The sequence below is a fragment of the Belonocnema kinseyi genome, chromosome 1 (assembly GCF_010883055.1).
Source record: "Belonocnema kinseyi isolate 2016_QV_RU_SX_M_011 chromosome 1, B_treatae_v1, whole genome shotgun sequence".
Taxonomy (NCBI): Eukaryota; Metazoa; Arthropoda; class Insecta; order Hymenoptera; family Cynipidae; genus Belonocnema; species Belonocnema kinseyi.
In genome coordinates this window covers 144,069,653-144,092,190 of record NC_046657.1, presented here as the reverse complement: position 1 = coordinate 144,092,190, position 22,538 = coordinate 144,069,653, and the positions used below count along the sequence as shown (strand labels likewise).

The 22,538-nt window shown below is 30.3% G+C and overlaps 1 protein-coding gene and 1 long non-coding RNA gene across 5 annotated transcripts in view; one reads left to right on the top strand and one right to left on the bottom strand.

Moving 5' to 3' along the window:
* LOC117182616 (disintegrin and metalloproteinase domain-containing protein 33) overlaps positions 1 to 22,538 on the bottom strand; it is a 362,482-nt gene that overhangs the window by 177,583 nt on the left and 162,361 nt on the right. For all 4 annotated transcript variants that reach the window (XM_033375720.1, XM_033375725.1, XM_033375731.1 and 1 more), the window contains exons 3-5: positions 20,324 to 20,472; positions 8,284 to 8,343; positions 8,116 to 8,195 (exon numbers count right to left, since the gene is read on the bottom strand). In XM_033375720.1, the coding sequence (XP_033231611.1) occupies positions 8,116 to 8,195; positions 8,284 to 8,343; positions 20,324 to 20,472 (289 nt within the window). The remainder of the gene's footprint in view (positions 1 to 8,115; positions 8,196 to 8,283; positions 8,344 to 20,323; positions 20,473 to 22,538) is intronic.
* Positions 12,654 to 17,591, top strand: LOC117182633. Its single transcript, XR_004468334.1, has 3 exons — positions 12,654 to 12,753; positions 13,332 to 13,601; positions 16,915 to 17,591. It is a non-coding gene; the product is annotated as an uncharacterized LOC117182633 (long non-coding RNA).

Here is a 22,538-nt window from a genome sequence, read left to right as displayed (position 1 = left end):
GGTCGGATTCGGATTCAGCGCAGCAAAAACCTTCGGGTATACTAGGTCTGGTCTCTGGTTCCGGACCTTTGTCAAATTTTGTCGGCCTGTGTTATTTTTAATTCTATCATATCTTTCGAATTCTATCAATTCTTTTGAATTCTATTATTCTTTCGTGTTAAATCAATAACTTTCTCTTTCTATCAATTCTTTCGAATTCTTTAGAATCTGTTGAATTCTTTAAATTCGTTGGAATTTTTTAAAATCTTTCAAATTCATTAAATTTTTCGACTTCTTTTGAATGCTGTATACTTTTTTGAATTGTTTAAACTCATTCCATTTATGTAAATTATTTCGAAATCTATCATATCTTTCGAATTCTATCCTTTTTTCATTCTAATCAATCTTCCGATTTCTATCATTTATTTAGAATTCAATCAGGTTCTTTAAATTGTACTCATCCTATAGAATTTTTCTAATTCTCTGAATTTTATCATCTTTTTGAATTTAATTAATTCTTTCACATTCTGTAAATTATTCCAAATTCTATCAATTTCTTCGAATTCTATTGATTCTTTCAAAACCTATGTATAAATTATTTCGAAGTCTGTCAACTCTTTAAAATCCTATTTATTATTTCGACATACATGGATTATTTTAAATTTTAGCAATTGTTTTAAATTCTATTGATGCTTTTGATTTCTATTAATAATTTACAATTCTATCAATTTTTTCAAATTTTATTCATCCTTTCGCATCTTATCCTTATTTCTACATAATTCTCTGTATGAATTATTTCAAAAGCTATAATTCTTTCGAATTCCGTAAATACTTTCGAATTCTATTAATTGTTCCCTTTTTCATGAATTACTTTGAATTATATCAATTGTTTTAAATTGTATCAATGCTTTTTTAAATCAATAATTTAGAATTATATCAATTCTTTCGAATTTTATCAATACTATCGAATTCTATAAATTCTTTTGAGTTCTATCAAATATTTCGAATTCTATACATTTTCTCGAATTTTATCAATTATTTCGCTGGCTGTTAATCCTTTCGAATTCTATCAATATACTATCGAGCATATTAATTCTCTCGAATGTTATTAATGATTTCGATTTCCATAAATTATTTCGAATTCTATCAATTGTTTTTAATTCTATTAATTCTTTCGTTTTTCATACATTATTTCCAATACTACCAATTCTTTTGAATTCTATAAATTATTGCAAAGGCTATTAATTCTTTCGATTTCTATTAATTGTTACGATTTCCATAAATTATTTATAATTATATCAATTCAACCTAATACCATTAATTCTTTCGAATTCTATCAAAAATATCCAAATCTATTAATTATTTTGAGTTCCATTTAATATTTCGAATATGATCAATTTTTTCGAATTTCATCAATTATTTCGCAGGCTGTTAATACTTTCAAATTCTATCAATACTATCAAAATATATTAACTCTTTCGAATTTTATTAATTATTTGGATTTTCTTAAATTATCTGGAATTCTATCCATTTTTTTAAATTCTATTAATTCTTTCGATTTATATACATTATGCCGAATGTTATCAATTCTTTTAAATTGTTTACATTATTTCAAAGCCTATTAATTCTTTCGAATTCTGTAAACACTTTCGACTTCTATTAATTGTTTCGGTTTCCGTAAATTATTTAGAATTATATCAATTCTACCTAATTTCGTTAATTCTATCGATTTCTATAAATTATTTCAAATTCTATCAATTCTTTGAAATTTTATCATCTATTTCGAATTATATTAATTATTTCGATTTCTATAAATTATATCGAATTCTAACCATTTTTTCGAATTTTTAAAATATTTCACAGGCTGTTAATTATTTCGAATTCGATTAATACTATCAAAATATATTAACTCTTTCGAATTCTATCGATTTTTTGGAATTCTTTAAATTCTTTTGAACCCTCGTATAAATATAATGACAAGTGTATGATCAATCCTCTTGCCTTTTTGTCAAGGGCAACAAGACAGCAAGCACACTTCTATTCAGCTTTCGTTCCCGCCCTAATTGCCAACTTCTCCTGTATTTAAGGGACCAATAAATATTCCTCTCTTTTTTTATTGTTTAATTGATAACGAGACCTTTCCTGCGAGATTAGTCATGCTTAAATTACTTTTCTTTCAAAGTCGCGCCCAATCCTGATTTATTTCGCAAGTCACGTTTACTTAACTCAGTAACTTTACCGAGGCGAGGCTTTTCTTTCTTCAAGTTTTAGATGTCATAAATTATATTTGCAAGACGATAATAAGCAAATTGCGTGACAATAAGTTAAAAGAGCAAATTGCTTTGAGGAAAGTTAGATGAGATTCGAGAATATGCCAAAAGGGCTCAAAATATTTACCAGGCATTTCACGTTAGGTTTTATTTTCAAATCAATCTATAGTTTTTTTTCAATACATTTTTAAGACATATTTTGAACTATTCTGCGAATTGGTAATACACTTTGAAATCTATTATGATCGTTGTGAAATCCTAGAAAGTTTTTTCCAAATCTTTACCATTATTATGCAATATTCTGAAGTGTTTTGCAAATTTATGATATCTTTTGTACTGCTTCACCTTGAGTTTAGGCTCTTTACCGATCCATCCCACGTTTAGGCGATGTACTGCTCCGCATCCATGTTAAACTCTTTACCGCTCCACGCCACGTTTAGGTGTTGTACCGCTCTGCGTCGATTTTAGTTTATACACCGTTCCACGCCACGTTTAGGCGGTGTTACGCTCTGCATCCATATTAGACTCTTTACCGATCCACGCCACGTTCAGGCGGCGTACCGCTCGGCCTCGATTTTAGTTCTTTACCGCTTTATGCCACGTTTTGGTGGTGTACCACTCCGCGTCGAGTTTAGTTCATGTACCACTCCACGCCACGTTTAGGCGGTGTACCGCTCTGCGTCGATTTTAGTTTACGCACCGTTCCACGACACGTTTTGGCGGTATAACTCCCTGCATCCTTGTTAAACTCTTTACCGGTCCACGCCACGTTCAGGCGGTGTAACGCTCTGTATCCATGTTAGACTCTACCGCTCCACGCCACGTTTTGGCGGTATACCACTCTGCGTCGATTTTAGTTCATGTGCAGTTCCACGCCACGTTTAGGCGGTGCACCGCTCCGCATCTATGTTAGACTCTTTACCCCTCTACGCCACGTTTGAGCAGTATACCTAAACACAAAGTGCAGCGGTATGGAATGGAGGTATCGAATTCAGAAAGCTCTTTGAAAATTTGTTTGTTACTAGATGATATAAAAATGCAATTAATTCAGAAAATATCGTTTGATTGACAACTAGAGCTAAATAATTTTTATAAAAAGATATATCAAATGGGCATGAAATTTTTAACTTTTCTATGTTTACCCATATGTTGTTAAAGAATTTCATGACAGTTGCCTGTGGCACTTGGACTGCCTCAATAAATATTGCTTACTCAAGCCATTTTTACTGCTTTGAAAATAACTATTATTTCAGCAATAAACTTATCGGTACGATTTTTATCTACAGGAAATCACCTTGATTGGTGCGCTATATTTGTAAATTTGCAATCGATTTTTCGTCATCTGGGTATTCCGCACCTTGTTAAAGGCCATTCAAGAACTACATAATACTATGGGGGGGGGGGGGGGGGGGGGGGGGTTACCAAATAAAAATTAGTGATCTTATTTCACAACTAAAAAAATTAAATTACTGACTTCACACTCCTTCGACAAAATCTTTCTTTGCCTTTTTGTTTTGAAGAATTCCAATTTTTTCTTTATTTTCAAGAGACATTCCAGTGAGAAAATCCAACTATTTTTCATTAAAAATTAATTATTATTATTATTCTACAATTCTACTATCACGTTTTTCATTTAGAACTCACCTCTTTTGGTCAAAAATTCGAATTTTTGAATGCAGATTTAACAATTTGAGTGAAAATAATTCTTTTTTCAATAAGAATTTTACTATTCCATTACTTTTTGAAAATTAGTTGCTTTCATTTGAGAAATCAACTATTTAATTTTTTAAATCAGAATCAATATTTTTTAATGGAAATTTAACTACAATTTTAAAATGTCAACAATTTTGTTAAGAATTCATTTAATTGTTTAAGAATGGAACTATTTTGTTAAACATTCTTCTTGTTCTTTAAAAATTAATTTTTTTATCGAAAAATTTTACAGTTCTGTAAGATAATTGTGTTAAGTTAAAAATTTAACTATTAAATGTTTTATTCGGAATTCTTATTTTTTGGTTGAAAATTTAACTGCCAGTTAACAGTTTATTAAATTTCGTAAGTATTCATTTAATTGTTAAAAAATTTAATTATTTTGTTGAAAATTCTTTTTTTACTTGGGAATTCATTTCATTTGTTAGAAATTTAACTATTTCGTTGAAAATTATTTTTTTAATTTAAGCATTTATTTCTATAACTGAAAATTAAACTATTCTATTATTGTTTGAAAATTGATCGTTTTTAGTTGACAATTGAACTTGAAAGGTTCTTGCACTCTAAGAACATGCAAATTTTTATTCTAAAGAGCACTCAGGAGATGAAATAAAGATATAGTCACTTTTCAGCATAAAGTTTGGATTTATATATCCTTCAATCTATATAAAAGGTTTCTCTCTCGCTCTCTCTCTCTCTCTCTCTTTCTTTTTTTATTTAAAAAATAGCAATATTTAAATGGACTCTAAAGTCTTTGTATTTTCAAATTATTTGGTCGGAGTGCATACAGGCTAGTCGTTCAGAAAAACGAAATATAAGAACGCGAAGTTACAATTCATAACGTGCAGGAAAATACAGTGGCTTTAACTTGATCGTAAGAATACAATTCCCACGTCCGTTCTCAGTAACAATGCGGATTTGTGCTTTGAGAGGCTAAGAGTAGTTGGAGCTCAATCTCAACAGACTAACACCTTAGTGTTCTCTAGCGACTTCCAAGTCCTTCGGCGAGTTGGCGATACCTAACCCTGTTAAATTCTCTGTTAACGAGAGAGAGTGCCGTTATTCTAACCACTCACATCAGAGCTAAACGGTACAAACACCTAGTCCATGCGTAGTGTGAAAGAATGAAGTTTGACTATCACTGGTTTCTAGGAGTGAAAACTCTTCGACCTTGTGACCAGTACCAACTTGGTCCACCCTCGCTCGCCAGCGAGCCCCCCCCCCCCCCCCCCCCCCCCCCCCCCCCCCAGTGCCGTTTCAGGCTCAGCATCCTCTTTTTAAGGTGTTCGCACAAGAAAATACGTGTGTAGTATGCTGGAAACGGCTCACGCACGATCTGTCCGTGCACACACTATTACCGCCAACCAATCACGTGCGATCTGTCGCACAGCTGAAGTGCGAGCTGGCTATATACCGTTCACCTATCGGTTCGACACTCGAAACAAATTCGCAACGGCGAAAACTTTTGCGTCTCGAGTGGCGGTCCGATATGTGAACGGCACGTAGCCAGTCCGCACCGCAGCAGAGCGAAAGATCGCGCATCATTGGTTGGTACTCTGTGTGCGTACACGGTCGGCTCGTGCGTGAGCTGTTTCCAGCATACTGCACACGTATTTTCTTGTGCGAACACCTTTACAGGGACTTATTGTAGGGGGATAGAGAGTTACCTTACAAACTATTATTTTGGTGGAGAACTCAACAACTTGGTTGGAAATTAAACTGGCTTGCTGAAAATTCATTTTATTGGTTTACGATTTTGCAGTTTTATTTCAAATTAATTTTTTATTGGAAATTTAACGATACAATTTTTTTTGACAAATGATCCTTTTTAGTCAAAAATTAACTAATAACTTTTTCGTTTAGAATCCTTCTTTTTTTTTAATTCAACTGCTTGGATTTTTTTCAAAATTTTTTTTTCAGTTGAAAATGTAACTATTCAATTTTTTATTCTGAATTCATATTTTGTTGTTAAAAATGCAACCACTTGATTAAGCGATAGACTTCGTTGTTGAATAATTATTTAATTAGTTGAAGATTTAACTATCTTGTTGAAATTTTTTTACTGAAAATTTAACTATTTCATTTTTGGTTGATAATTATTTGGTTTCACTTGAAAATATAAGTTTTTCACTAAATTTCCACTATTTTGTCAAAAAGTCATCCTTCTTAGGAAAATTTGACTTTTTTAAGTATCCATCTTTATGTATAGAAAATTTGTTCCACTGAATTAAAAATTCAACTTTTTTTTACAAAAGTTCTGGGTTATAAAATTATTTATTCCTCGAGTTTCAACTCTATCGTGAAAAATTCGTCTCGTTTGGTAGAAAATTATTCCTCTCCCCCTTGGCACATACGATATTTTTTATAACAAATGGATGATTTCTGACATTTCTCTAAAGACAGTCATAAATTCAGCCCATATTACATTTTGAATGAAGGAAGCATGATTTGTGGTAATTTTTAGTGTAAATTACAGTACTTTACAATTAACTGCCCAAAATTCAATAAACCAATTTCTATAAATTTCCGAAAACTTATGATCATCTTTGGTCAATTATGGTCATTCTACAGGTAAATATGGTAAATTACCATAAACTGCCTAAAAATCAATTTTGAACATTTTTATAAATTTCCGGCAATTTATGGTAATATGATAGGTTATTAATGGTAACTTACCATAAATTGTCCAAAATGAAATTTGAAAATGTCTCTAAATTTCTAGTAATTTATGGTAATTGTAAAGGATAATATAATAAGTTACCATGAACTACCCAAAATTCAATTTTAAATAAATTTCTGGAAATTTATCGAATTCTTCGGTATTTATGGTAAATTTAATATAACTGAGGGAAAATGAAGAGGAAATAACTAGAGGAGGTAATGCGAAATGACAGAAGAGGAAGTGTGGAAATGAAAAAATAGGGAGGGGGTGTAGGGCAGATTAAGGAAACGAAAGAATAGAAAAAGGAAGAGGATGTGAAAATGAGCGTCGAGGCAGTGGGGAACGGGATGGAGATGAATAAAGGGGATGTAGAGTGAGAGCAGACAGGGGAAAGTGGGGTAAAGTTAAATAGGGTGGGTAAGGCGAAATAAGGGGAGTAGGAGTATATAATTCTACGAGAGCAAAAAAAGAAGTGAGAGGAAATGCGAGGAGAAGTATAGAAATTCTGGTTAAAAGCAGAAATGGAAGTGCGTCAAGTGGTGGTAATTAAGAGAAGGGGTATAGGCATGAGGACGAGGAAAGTAGAAAAATAAATGGAATGGAGTGGATCAGAAGTGAAAGAAAATGTAAGAAGCGCGAGTATCGAGCGTCATTAAAGGAAAATGGAAGGGGAACTAAAGGGAATAAGAGAAGGGAAAGAGAGGAAAATCATATAAATAAGGAGTAATGGATAAGAAAAGGGCGAAGGAATGAAAATAAGAGGAGCTGTTAGGGAAGGAAGAGAAAAAAAGAAAGTGAGAATAAAAGAAAAAGAATGAGAGGCGCTACAAATAAGGTGAGAGGAAAGTTGTAGTTAGTCAAGTGTGCAAACTTATGAGTGAGTCAGTAAAATAAGTTAGGAGAAAGAAGGCGTGGGTAAATGGGGAAATGAGAAAAAAGGAGGTGAGTGGAAGAAGGAGGAATGAGAGAAGATGAGAAAAGGGAAAGTATATGAAGTAAAACGAAATGAGAAGAGTAAAAGTGTGAATGAGGAGAGTGAAGTGGAAGGCTCTCAGCGGACGTAAGTGGAAATTAAGGAAAAAAAGTAGTAAAAATGAATGAAAGTGAGGGAGGGTAGTGAGTAGACTTAATCAGATGATCAGCCGGCACCGTGGCTAAGCAAAAACAGGAAAATAAGGCTTCTAGGAATAGGGCGGAAGAGGGATGAAGGTTTTATTTGAGAAAGATAGGAGACGGGGGAGCATGGGAGAGATAATTCCGACAATGGTTTGGGAGCGACTCATGAATCGAGGAAAGGTGAAAAGAATAATTAGGGAAAGGAAACTGGAAAGTATAGGAGGAGAAGGCTTTAACGACCCTCTTCTGCAGAGGATCTGTGACGGTGAAAGGGGGGGGGGAGAGTTTTCAAAATAACGTAACGTAGATATTGATTGGTCCCTTCTTAAAATATTTTTTCTATTTAAAAAATAGTATTATTAATAATAAATAACTTACGTATTTAGTTCTAAGTCTAGGCGAAATCTGTGATTGAAGGCCTTGATTAAAAGGGACGTCCGATGAAAGTGTTTCCCAGTCTGTAAATGGAAAAAATCATAAAATATCACGTACTAAATTGGCTTGGTTCCAAAGAGAGCTCGACTAACGAATGCTATTAAAACTTACTCTGGACCTTCCCCTAGCATTTTGATATCCACTATCTCCATAGCCGCCTCTTTGAGGATACTGGAAAAATTAATGGATAAAAGATGAATTAAACCAAATTTATTAAATAGACTAAAAAACAATAATTTGCAAAAATTCGTAGAGGTGTGATAACTCATTGGCAAGACTTAACTTCAGCGTTTTTTAAACTAGAAACAAACGTAAGCTATTAATTTTCGTCCGAAATCAATAAGTGCAAATGAAAATAACATTGACTTTAGTTTCTAAGCAAAATTTTCAGTTTCATAACTATTTTTTTCTATTGTTTAACTAAGAAAAATGAAACTCGGTTGTACTTTCAACCATTTTTCCGTAGTCTGTTTTCCGTTCTGTCATTTTTGATTTAAATGCGAAATATGGCAACCTCTTTCATTAGAGATTTAAATACTCTTGTTAAAAAGTAACTTTTTTATTGAAAATTTAATAATTTGGTTGATTTTTTCTCTCTCTTGACTAGAAATTTGTTGTTTAAAATCAATCGGCTTACAAATTTAAATATTTCTATGAAAATTCTGCAATTTTTTTTTTTTAATTTACACTTTTTGTCAACAATTCAACTGCTTTTCGAAATTTCGTGTTTTATTTTTGAAAATTCAACTGTTTAGTAAAAAATTCAGCAACTTGATAAAAATCTTGTTTCCTTCTTGCTTCAAAAATAGTTTTTAGTTGAATATTCAATTATTTGGTTGAAAATTTATCTCTGCGTACAAACTGTATACTTTTTGCTTAAAAATTTAAATGTTCAATTAAAAACTTAATTATTTCTTAAATATATTTCTCGGTTAAAAATGCAACTATTAATTCAAAAAATTTACTTGTTTAATGATAATTTAATCATTATAATTAAATTTGATATTTTTTATGAAAAATTCAACTGTCAGGTTAAAATGTTTTATTTTTTGTTGAAAATTTAACTGCATAAATGGGTATAATGTTCAATGTATTTGAAACAAATATTGTTTGAATTTGAAATAGCCATAATAGAAACAAAATATTTCTGAACACAAAAGAACAATACAAGAAAAAGATTTTTCTCACAAGAGCAAGAATTTAAAAAAAGTACTATGCACCCTTTAAAAAATATTCTTCGAGATTTTTTTCAAATTGTTGTAATTTTTAATGCAAATAATAAACTAAAAAATACATTGAACCTTATGAAAAACTTCTTTTGTAATCAAAATATTTCTTTATGGTGTTCTTAATAAATAGATACTATTGATTGAAATACAATTTTTTATTTCTCTTAATTTAAATTAAATTTGATTTCAAATATCACTCTGAATAATAATCTGAAAATTAGTAATAATTTGAAAAATCTAATGACTTTTTTTATTCAAATTCTATTTGAATTTAATTTAATTCAATTATATTTTTATTGAATTAAATTTCTTTTTTTAATTAAATTTTTTTAAATTTGAGTCACGATAAAAACTTTAAATCAATGATAAAACCAATTATTTTTTATTGTTAATATCAATGTCGGTATACAACGCCAGTAAAGTGAAAAATTGTAAAAAAAAATGGTGAATTTAATAACTGAATAATAATCTGAAGAATGATGATCTTCTAAAAAATTGTATTATTTTTCAAATTCAAAATAACAATTTTTGACGAAAAACATTAAACATTGTAGTCTTTCAATAAAATTGATTATTGTTTTGTATAACCGATTTTCAGTAAAAATATGAACACCTACAATTGTTCAAAAACTTTTTATCTTTGACTAAATCCAATGATTTTTTAAGCAACAATTTAGATATAAAACGCCAATTAAAATTAAAAGAATACAAAAATAGTGAATTTAATGACGAAATGATAATCTGTAAAATAATGACAAAATCTAAATATCGTATAATTTTTGTAAATTATAAATAACAGTTTCGGACGAAAAGCGCCAACTGAACCTATTGTTAAAAGTTATCATTTTAATTTTGTATGTCAAATGATTTTTGTTTAGTTCAGTTTAACTTCCAGTGAAAAATGTGAACATAATCGAGAATTTTTCAAACACTTGAGATATTTTACTAATTCCAGTTTTTTTTCTAAAGTACCAATTTTCGTATAAAGCGATAATAAAACCAAAAATTGTACAAAAATTGTTAATTTGATGACTGAATAATAATTTGAAAAATCTTGTGATTTACAAAATTTTAAATACCAATTTTGGACAAGACAAAAACATTTCTACAAAGAATTTTAATTTTCTTCAAAATCTAATAATTTTTTTCTAACATTGCCGATTTCTGGTGTGAAGAAACCAACATAACCTAAAATTGTTACAAAAGATTGAAATCTTCTTTGAAATGAATATAATATAATTTTTGTATAAAAATTACCAATTTCTAATATCAAAAGAATACAAAAAATTCTAAATCTCGGTTCAAATTATAATGATTTTTATTTGAAAATTTCAGAATAAAGTACACTAACATAACCTATATTCTAAATCTTGATCAATTTATAATGATTTTTATTTTAAAATACCAATTTCGTTATGAAGTATGCTAACATAACCTAAATTTGTTGAAAATTATAAATATTTTTTGACATCTAATAACTTTTTGTTAAAATTTCCGACAAAAAATATTAACATAACATGGCATAAAACTGTTTCAGAAATATAAATTTGGTGTGTAAAACGTAAAATAACCTAAAATTGTTAAAAATTATGCACCCGTAACATCGAATGATTTTTTCGTAAAAATGTTAATTAAAAAAAAAAACACTAATAAACCGACAAACCTAAATCGTTGCAAAATGTCTGATTTTTGAAATCTAAATTTTTTATTAAAATTACTTTTTCGCGACGTAGGACGCTAACATAACCTAAAATTGTTGAAAATTGTCCATTTTGATGATGATTTTTGTTTATTACAGTGTTATTCATTTCTAGTGAGCAAAATCAACATAACCTAAAACTGTTAGAAATTTTTTGTCTTTTTCGAAACTTTATGACTTTGTATACATTTTTTCAAACAAGGCAAGCAGTGGTTAATGCAGCCTACATTGGATAATCAAAAATTAAAAGCACAAACAACAGAAAAGTAATTAATCTTAATTCTAATGTATGAACACGTAATGTCTTAACTAATAATTGTTCATTGATTTTTTAACATATACTGGTATTTCGATTTACTGATTATTCACTGTGTACGTAAAACACGAATAATATTTTAAATAATTGTTTAATTTAAAATTTAAATATGAAACAACTTCAGGTAATGAAAAGCCCATCATTTTTTAACAAAAATTATTATTTGTTTCCTTTAATTGAAGTTGTTTCAGTTAAATTCTTTTAAAGTCTTCATGTTATTTAACTATAAATATGATTAATCCTGGAAGCAGGTTTCCTTTCTTTAAATCGTTTTTTATACTATCTAAAAAATATTTTTAAAGATGTTCAAAATAATAAACAAATTTTATCACTTCACGTATTCATGACTACAAAGAAAATCCGCAGGTTTAATTGTACGTTCGTGCTAAATAAGATAAGATTCAACTACGAGGAAAATTATTGATCATTTTCTGTAAGTTTTTTTTTTGCCCAGACTGCATGGACAAGGAAAGAATGGTATAAAACAATTAAACTTTGAAAAATTTTATTACTTTTATCCCCAATACTCCATTATGTTCTATTCTATTTTTTCCATTCCATTTATTTCTATTCTATTATATTCTTTTCTAATCTTTTCTATTCTTTTCTATTCTTTTCTATTCTATTCTAACAATATTTAATTGATTATTTATGAATTTCCATCAAGAATTATTATCTTCATTTAATGATGAAGAATTATTGATCATTATTGTATATAAGTTACTGATTATTAAATCTCTGTGACTAAAATATCATTCAGGTCATCAGCCATGTTTCGACTTTATTTCTGACAATATTCTATCTTTTTTTTCCATTCCATCTATTTTTATTTTATTTTATTCTTTTCTATTCTTTTCTATAATTTTTTACTCTTTTCTATTCTTTTCTATTCTTTTCTGTTCCATTCTATCCCATTCTATTCTATTCCATTCCATTCTATTCTATTCTATTCTATTCTATTATGTTCTATTCTGTTCTGTTCTATTCTAGTCTATTATGTTCTATTCTGTTCTATTCTATTCTTTTCTAGTCCATTCTTTTCTATTCTTTTCTATTTTATGCAATTCTATTCTAATAATATTTAATTGATTATTTACGAATTTCCATCAAGAATTATTATTTCGATTTAATAATAAAGAATTATTGATCATTATTTTATATTAGTTACTTACTATTAAAATCCCTGTGACTAAAATATCATTCAGGTCATCAGTCATGTTTCGACTCTTTTCCTGACTGTATTTTAAATTTCAGTTTCAGAGATAACAACTTTTTTCAATTTACTGGGGCTGAAGAAGATAAGATTCAACTACGAGGAACATTATTCATCATTTTCTGTAAGTTTTTTTGTCTAGACTATGTAGGCAAAGAAAGAGTTGTATAAAACATTTAAACTTTGAATAAATTTATTACTTTTATCCCCAATATTCCATCATGCTCTATTCTATTTTTTCCATTCCATTCACTTCTAATCTATTCTATTCTATTCTTTTCTATTCGATACTATTCTATTCTAATAATATTAAATTGATTATTTACAAATTTTCAACAAGAATTATTATTTTGATTTAATAATAAAGAATTATTGATCATTATTTTATATTAGTTACTTATTATTAAATCCCTGTGACTATATTATCATTCAGTCATGTTTCGACTCTTTTTCTTAAAATATTTTGTTATATATTATATTATATTCTTTTCTATTCTATTCTATTCTATTCTATTCTATTCTAATGATATTTAATTGATTATTTACGACTTTCCATCAAGAATTATTATTTTGATTTGATAATAAAACATTATTGATCATTATTTTATATTAGTTGCTTATTATTAAATCCCTAAGACTAAAATATCATTTAGGTCATCAGACATTTTTCGACTCTATTTCTGACAATATTTTAATTTTCAGTTTCAGATATAACCATTTTTTTCAATTTGCTGGGGCAAAAATGTCACTTTCAATCACTTATCTAATTCATTTCACTAATTCGAAGACGTCACATTACTCATTTGCATTTTTTAAAATAATTGTTGCGCTCATTATCAATATGTGCACGAAGGTTCAACCAGTTCTAAATCAACTCTACTTGACAGAACTCCATAAATTTCCGTTCTCTTCACAAATTTTTATAAAAATTCATAATTTTTTCTACAATCTGTTGTGCCGAATTTATGAAAGGTATTTTTATCTATAAATATTAAGTGATATTCAATTATGGGAAATTTTTTATTATGTCCTTAAATCTAAGATTTTAATTACTGATATTGTGATTCGTTTTAGATTTTATGGAGATATTTTAGCTTATTTTTTTTTAGTATGATTATAGCTAGATAATCACTTTTTTATGTGAATTGATTGAAAAACGCAGAAATGTTTCGTGCTGAAATAGAAAAAAATGTATGTCAATGATGTTACATTCGAAACAATTTAACACTATTGAGACTTAAATATTTCAAGTTATTTTAAAAATTTTTTTAAAATTTAATTTGCAACCCTACAATTTTGAACTTTTTATTTAAAAATTGTTAAACTAGATATCAAAACTTTTATTATGAAGTAGTACGATTTTGATATTCCAGTGAAATTATCCTGCAATATTTGTTTTTTCAAGTTGGAAAGTACAGTTTCAAACTTTTGAAATTGAAAAAATACGACTGTTTTAATTTACACTTATTTTTTTACCGAAACATTTAGTATAAAGTCATGTAATTTTTTAAAACAAAATGGCAACCTTTTTTCGAATTTTTTTGTATAGAAAATATTTTTAAAATCTTCAAAAATTGTCGAAATGTTAGGTACGACTAGCGTGAATACTATTAAGAATCACTGATAACTTTGAGAAAAAGAACTAGTAAAAAAGCTAGTACCTTTTTTTAACTTCTTATAAGCTTACAGAATTTTGAGTGAAACGAGCTATAATTGGAATTTTTTATTTAGAAGAGCATATTTTACTTAAAATGTTTATTAAAAAATTCAAGAACATTTCTAATTTTCAACCTAATTTTTTAACTAAAAATTTCCAGGCGTGTTGTTTTAATCATATTATCTTTGGAACACGTGAAGATTTTCGAAGGTTTATTGTCTCGTGGCCGACTGTGACTAAAAACTTGTAGAAAATAGTCGAAATTACAGTACGCAGTCTTTGAAATCTTATCTTTAATTTAAGCTGAAAAATATTGAAAATTCTTGACGTGCTCCCAAGATATGACTAAAAATGACCAAGCGTTTCTTTGTTTAATTTTGAATCGACAACCACTGCTTTCAACAGGTCTCGCTGGTTACTTCGAATGAAAATTCGACTTAGGAATCTTCTTTAAAACAACTTGAATTGCCAGGACGTAATCTTTGTAACCTTGTCTTTGATTGAAGGAGATTTGAAAATCTTTACGTGCTCCCAAGACATGACAAAAAATGCCCAAGTGTTTCTTCATTAAATTTTTAGTCGGCGGCCACTGCTTTCGGTAGGCCTCGCTGGTTACGCCGACTGAAAATAGACGCAGATACGCTAGGAAATCTTTAGTCGTATCTTCGAAACGCGTGAAGATTTTAAAAAATTTTATCAATTTGATTAAGTCTTGTAAATTGTAGTAATTTTCCACAAGTATCCTAAGTCAAAAAACGAGTTGAAGTTGAGGTACAAATTCTGAGACATTTTGGACAATCGCCGCCCTGGGGGCCGACTGTGACATAATAATTGAGATCAACAGGACGATATCTTTAAAATGTTATCTTTAACTTAAGCCCATAAAACTTCCCGATTCTTCACGAGTTTTTAAGATATAACTAAAAGTATCTGAGTGTACGTGCGTCAACTTTTCAGTCGGCACTCACTGCTTTTGACCGGCCTTGTTGGTTACTCCGACTGAAAATTCCAGGCAGATATGCTTGGACATTTTTCCTTTTATCTTCGGAACGCAAAAAGATTTAAAAAGTTTTATTACTTTAAATTAAAGACACAACCACAAACATTAGGTCCTGTCGATTTCAGTTATTTTCAACAAGTTTCCTTAGTCACAGCACCAGTTAAAGTTAAGATACACATTTTTTTCAAATCCTCGATAATCAACGCTCTCAAGACCGAATGTTACTTAGAAAGCTTAGGAAAAGAAACTGAAATTGATAGGGCGTAATCTTCAAAATCTTATCTCTAATTTAAGCCGAAAAAATTTAAAAACCTTCACGCGTTCCCAAGATAGGACTAAACAATTTCAAAGTTTTTAGTGGGCGAGCACTACTGCTGACAGGTTTCATTCGTCACGCCATCTGAGAATTGAAGCAGACACGCTTGGACATTTTTAGTCATATCTTAGAAACACGTGAAGATTTTTGAAGTTTTATTGGCTTTAATTTAAGATAAAATTAAGGTACAAAGTCTGAGAAACTATAGACGATGACCGCTTTTGTAGTTGACCGTAACGTAGAAGGATTGTGAAAAAATCCATAATTGATACGACGTAATCTTATAAAAAAACGCTTGGACATTTTTAGTCATACCTTGGATACGCGTGAGGATTTTTAATGTTTTATTGGATAGAATTTAAAACAAAATTAAGGTACAAATTCTGAGAAAATATAGACAGTCGACGCTTTTGTGGTCGACCATAACGTAGATGGCTTATGAAAAGTAACTGAAATTGGTAGGACGTAATCTTTAAAATTTCATCATTAGTTAAGGCCTATAAATCTTTAAAAACCTTCACGCGTTCCCAAGATAGGACTTAAAAATTTCCAAATTTTTAGTGGGTGAGCACTACTGCCGACAGGTCTAACTGGTTGCGCCAACTGGTAATCGACGCAGACACGCTTGGACATTTTTAATCATATCTTGGAAACGCGTGAGGATTTTTAAAGTTTTATTAGTTCGAATTTTAAAAAAAAATTAAGGTAAAGATTCTGAGAAACTATAGATGATCACCGCTTTTGTGGTCGACTGTAACGTAGAAGGCTTGTAGAAAACAACCATAATTGTTAGGACGTAATCTTTAAAATTTTATCATGAGTGTAAGTCTATAAAGCTTCAAAAATCTTCACGCGTTTCCAAGTTATGACGAAACAAGTTTGGACCTTTTTAATAATATCTCGAGAACGCGGAGAAATTTTTTAATTTTAATTGACTTAAATTAAAGGAAGGTCTTCAAAGGCTGAGTGATCAAAATTTCAGATTTCTGCCACAACTTCCCTAGGTTACGCTATGATTTGAAATCGAGGTTGAAAATTCAAAAAAAGTCTTGATTTTCTATAAACGTCTCGCGTGGTTTATTCTTCAGAAAAGATGAAAAAATATAATTATCAGGTGTTATTATACGAAAAATTTCATAAGCTTCCAGGCCTTTTTTTAAAAATATTTCTCGCTCTTGTTTTGCACGAGTAATCACGTACAAAATCAGCATTGATTTTCAAAAGTAATCGCGCTAGTCGTACCAAAGATTCTCCGCACAGATAGTAAAAAATTTATCTAATTTTTATATTTATTTAAATACCTTTCTTTCAGAGCATTGAAAATTATTCTCTTCATTGAAAAGTCTTTTGAAAAATGGCTGTCACCAATTTAATACCGTTTAGCAATCTTGGCCTATTTTCTCCAATATTTCAAATGATAAATACGATAAGTTCTATGATTATACAAACGCTGATGTCATTCATGCCACTGCACAATTGCCTGAACGCGTTACTGGCAGGCAACAGTATGGAACTTTTATTAAATTGCTCACTGGATATCGCAACATTTATACCTATTTTTACACCATTTATTTTTACGGCAAAAATGATTGCACCTGCAGTAAGGATCTTAATGACGGCCCTTGGCCCATTTTTGTCCAATTTTTCAGAAATAATGGGAAGTCGAATGCCGTCCAATTGAAAAAAATAATAATATTGACACCTGTGTTAGAGAAAGGAATTTTGAGTTTGGTAAGCAGCTGGTTAAAATTAAAAATGGTATTTATTGGACTTTAAAAAATTTAGCCTAAAATTCCTGAAATCCTAACCTACATTTTGGAATACTTGGGTTTCAAAAAAGCGTAGTACTATTTGCTATTTTTTGATTGACTTTCCAAAACTCAAAATTTTATTCTTATTTTTCCTTTCGATTTATGTTCTTCCCGTTTGTTAATATTTATTTAGGTATAAATGGATTGTACATGTTAATTTTAATAAAGGATTCTTTCGCACGAAACGGTGAAAAAAGAGATACGAAATTTTGGCTTTTAAACAATTAAATCTGGTGGTAATTTCATTTCCCTAAAATTTAGGTAAGTTACATTTGGCATACTTTCATCTTCTACTTTGATGAGTGAATTATTTTCAAAATGTGGTTCCTTGAATAAAATTTTCGATATTTATCACCGAATAGATGATTTTCATAAAAAGTTGTGGTCATCAGATTTTGCAAGATATCCTAAAAATTTTCTATGTTCTGAAATAATTTAAAATTAATTTCAATCTTGAAAAGTTAAAAAAAATTAAGCAAAACGTGTATTTTTAAAGATTCTTAACAACAAGTTTAGAAGCCTTTTAAGAATTTTAAACGGTTTCAACAAAGTGAAATAAGTTTTTTAATATTTCTGAATTATTTTTAAGGTCAAAACAGAATCCGAAAGATTTCAAGGCTGTTTTTTCAGTTATGAATTTTTTTTATTCTAAAAAACGTTCAAATAATTTAAAAAGATATTTAGAACGTTTAAAAGTTTTTAAAAGATTCAAGGATCATGTAAGAATTTTCAAGTTTACAAATTTTAAAACAATATACAGAAATTTTAGTAGATATTGAAAAGTTTCTAAAATATTCAATAGATAAGGCATTTTTTTTATATTTTGTGGAATTTTTCAAATCCTTGAATAAGTTCGAATCATTTTAAGGATTATAATGAAGAGTTCGAAATTTTTAAAAGATTAAAATTTTTTTTGAAAATGCAAAAAAAAGTTAAACCAAGTGCAAGTTTTTAATGACAATGAAAAAAAAATTTAACAGATTCTGCAGAGTATTGAAAATTTTTAAGAGAATAAAACAATATTTTCAGTTTGCTTCGAAAATTTCAAAATAATTTTCAATTTAAAAAATTTAATTTTAAAAAAATGTGCACATTTTAAAAAGATAGAGAAGAAATTCGAAATATTTGTTTAAATAATTTGAAAAGTTTTAAAACTGATTAGTTGGCGATCAATGCTATTGATCGGCCTCGTTGTTTACGCAGAATGAAAAATGACGCAGAAACGCTTGGACATGTTTCGTCGTATCTAGGAAACGCGTGAAGATTTTTGAAGTTTTGTTGGCTCAAATTAAGGGCGAAATTACAGGTTTTTAATCTTGTACATTTCATTTGTATTCTACACGTTTTCTAAGTCTGAGCACAAATTAAAGTTAAGGTGGAAATTCTGATAAATTTTTGAAGATCAACGTTTTCGTGGACGACTGTACTTTGGAAGCTTATGAGAAACGACTAAAATTGACAGAATGTAATCTTTGTAAACTTGTATTTAATTAAAGTCAAGAAAACTTTAAAAATCTTCACGCGTTCTCAAAATATAACTAAAAACACCAAAGACGCACTTGGACATTTTTAGTCTTATCTTGGGAGCGCGTAAAGATTTTAAAAGTTTTATTGGCATAAATTAAAGTGAGGATTAAAGGCATTAAATCATGTCCTTTTCAGTTGTTTTCCACATGTTTTCAAAGTACAGGTCGGGTTGAAGTTGAGGTAAGATTTTTGAGAATTTATCTTTAATTTAAGCCAATAAAATGTCAAAAATCTTTACACGTTCTCAAGATATGACTAGAAATTTCCAGGTGCGTCTGCGACACGTTTTCAGTCCACAATCACTGCTATCGACCGGCCTAGCTGGTTACGGCTATAAAATTGTAAAAATCTTCACGCGTTTCCAAGATATAACTAAAAATAGTAAAGAGACACTTGAACATTTTTAGACATGTCTGGAGAACGCGTGAAGATTTGAAACGTTCTATTGACTTAAATTAAAGACAGGATAAAATATATTAAATCATTTTGATTTTATTTGTTTTCCATACGTTGAAGCCAAGAAAACTTCGAAAATCTTCACGCGTTTCCAAAATATAACTAGAAACTCTAAAGACAAAAATTGACATTTCTATTCATTTCTCTGGAACGTGTGAAGATTTAAAAAAATTTACTGACTTGAATTAAAGACAGGATAACAGATAATTAATCATGGGAATTTCAAATTCTAAAAAAAATTTGACGATCACCTCTTTCGCGGTTGACTTTGATATTGAAAGCTTATTAAAAACGACTAAAGTTTACAAGACGGAATCTTTCTAATCTTGCATTTAATTAAATCCAATAAAACCTCAAAAATCTTCACACGTTCCCAAGATAGGACTAAAATGTCCTAGCGTTTCTTTAGTGTTTTTAGTCATATCTTGGGAACGCGTGAAGATTTTTAAAGTTTTATTGGTTTTAATTAAAGATGCAGTACTTATAATGTCAGATTTTTGGTACAATTTTCCTAGGTCATGTAGAAGTGAAAAAAATTGAGAAATTTATAGATTTTTTCAAATCATCTGACAAGATATATTCTCTCCAAAAAGTCAAAAGTGTCTGTGTTAGGGGTCATTCGACACCAAGTTTCATAACATATGTATGAAAATTGTAACAATCGTTAAAAATTTGTATCATAACAATATTTTATAGTTCCCTGAAAAATATCAGAATTAAATTCCATCTCTAAATCTTGACACCTCTACGAATTCCTCAAAGGTGATATTCGAGTCGCTTTTGCACGAAAACATATTGGGAAGGTGCTTCAAACTCCTTTGGTGGTTTTCTCCGATAAAATAAAATAAAATCATAGAACGATCGAATGGTTCTTTGAAAGGGGAAAATATTTTTTTTATGATCGTCTGGCAAGTTTTTGTGATTTACCTTGGGAATGCTGGCATCTCTTGTGGATATCCCCATTTTCTCGTGATGGCGAAGCTGCACTGGATAGATGATCTGATAGTAATGCGCTCGGATATTTTGTACTAGCTCCTGGTTTTGTCGATACTGCCGTAGTAGTCGTTCGACTTCACCTGAAATCCATTTCTCCGTTGAATCGATGGTGCTCTAATTACTTGGCATTGCTATCGCTATCTAGGTTCTCCGCACTCGAGATTCATTCCTTTACAGAGGCACGAACGATATGTTTCTATTTGGAATTTGATCCCAGGCTTCATTAGAGACATGGAAATTAGTCGATTGCAAATCTATCACGCGAAATCGCTAACCAATAAGGGAGCCTCCACATACGAGGAGTATGGCAACAAAATGTAATCAATCCATTCGAGATGACTGCTCAATAATTAGAAAAATGGTGTATCTCAAAATTACTAGGGTTAAAAATTCGAGGCGCATGAATATCTCCCAAATTCGATTAAGCGTAAGTTCTGTTTGACCGGAAATCAAGTTGCCAATCAGGAATTTTTCAAAAATTTTATTTTTATAATTTTCAGATGACATAACCTCTATTTTCCCTAACTGTCAGTTATCATTATTTATATTATACGAATCACCATTTTCCATAATTCCCACTTCATCGAATTGCCATGTCACAGAAATTCCATTTGTCCTATAGCCCATCTGGTCTACAATAAATGCACGAAACTCACAATCAGCTAATCAGAATTATCTTATTTAAAAATTGCGCCTTTGTTTAAAAACGGATGGGTGGTAGGCATGGGCGGATTAAGACCTTTCGGGGCCCGGAGCTAAAATAACGTTGGGGCCCCTTTAAGGCGGCTGGACTTAACATTTTACTTTCATTTAAAATTATTTCAAAAAAAAAAAATTCAAAAATTTAATTGAAAAAATTTTACTAAAATTTTTTTTAGGACTTTATTATTTTTGTTTATAAGCGGGTTATTTTACTGTATATTATATGTTTTTCTTTGGGAGAAGGGGGCCCCCACTAGCGTGGGGCCCGGTGCTTCAGCACCACCAAGCCCTCCCCATGATCCGGCACTGGTGGTAGGACAAATGGAATCTCTGTAACATGGCAATTCGATGAAATGTAAATTATGACAAATGATGATTCCCCGAATTAGTATAAGGAAATTCCCACTTTATCGAATTGCCATGTCACAGAAGTTCCATCCAGCCTACAGACCAGCCAGTCTACAATAAATGCACAAAACTCAAAATCAGTTTATTAGAATTATCTCATTTTAAAATCGCACCATTATTTAAGAACGGATGGGTGTTAGGACAAACGGAATCTCTGTAAGATGGCGATTTGATGAAATGGAAATTATGACAAATGATGATACCACGAATTAGTATAAGGAAATTGCCACTTCATCGAATTGCTATGTCATAGAAATTATATTTGTCCTACAGCCCATCTGCTCTACAATAAACGCACGAAACTCACAATCAGACAATCAGGATTATCTAGTTTTATTTTCGCGCCTTTATTTAAAGATGGATGGGTGGTAGGACAAATAGAATTTCTGTGACATGGTAATTCGATGAAATGGAAATTATGACAAATGATGATTCCACGAAAAGGAAAAAATAAATAAATAAGGAAATTACCACTTCATCGAATTTCCATGTCGCAGAAATTCCATTCAGCCTACAGACCAGACGGTCTACAATAAATGCACAAAACTCAAAATCAGTTAATCAGAATTATCTCATTTCAAAATCGCAACTTTACTTAAGATCGGGTGGGTGATGGGACAAATGGAATCTCTGTAAGATGGCAATTCGTTGAAATGAAAATCATGTCAAATGGTGATTCCACGAAGTAGTATAAGGAAATTACCACTTCATCGAATTGCCATGTCACAGAAATTCTACTCGTCCTACAGCCCATCCAGTCTACAATAAATGCACGAAACTCATTCTCAGCCAATTAGGATTATCTTATTTAATTTTTGCGCCTTTATTTAAGGATCGATGGGTGGCAGGACAAATATAATTTCTGTGACATGGTAATTCGATGAAATTGAAATTAGGACAAATGATGATTCCCCGAAGTAGTATAAGGAAATTCCCACTTTATCGAATTGCCATGTCACAGAAATTCCATTCAGCCTACAGACCAGCCGGCCTACGATAAATTCGCGATACCCAAAATCAGCCAATCAGAATTCTC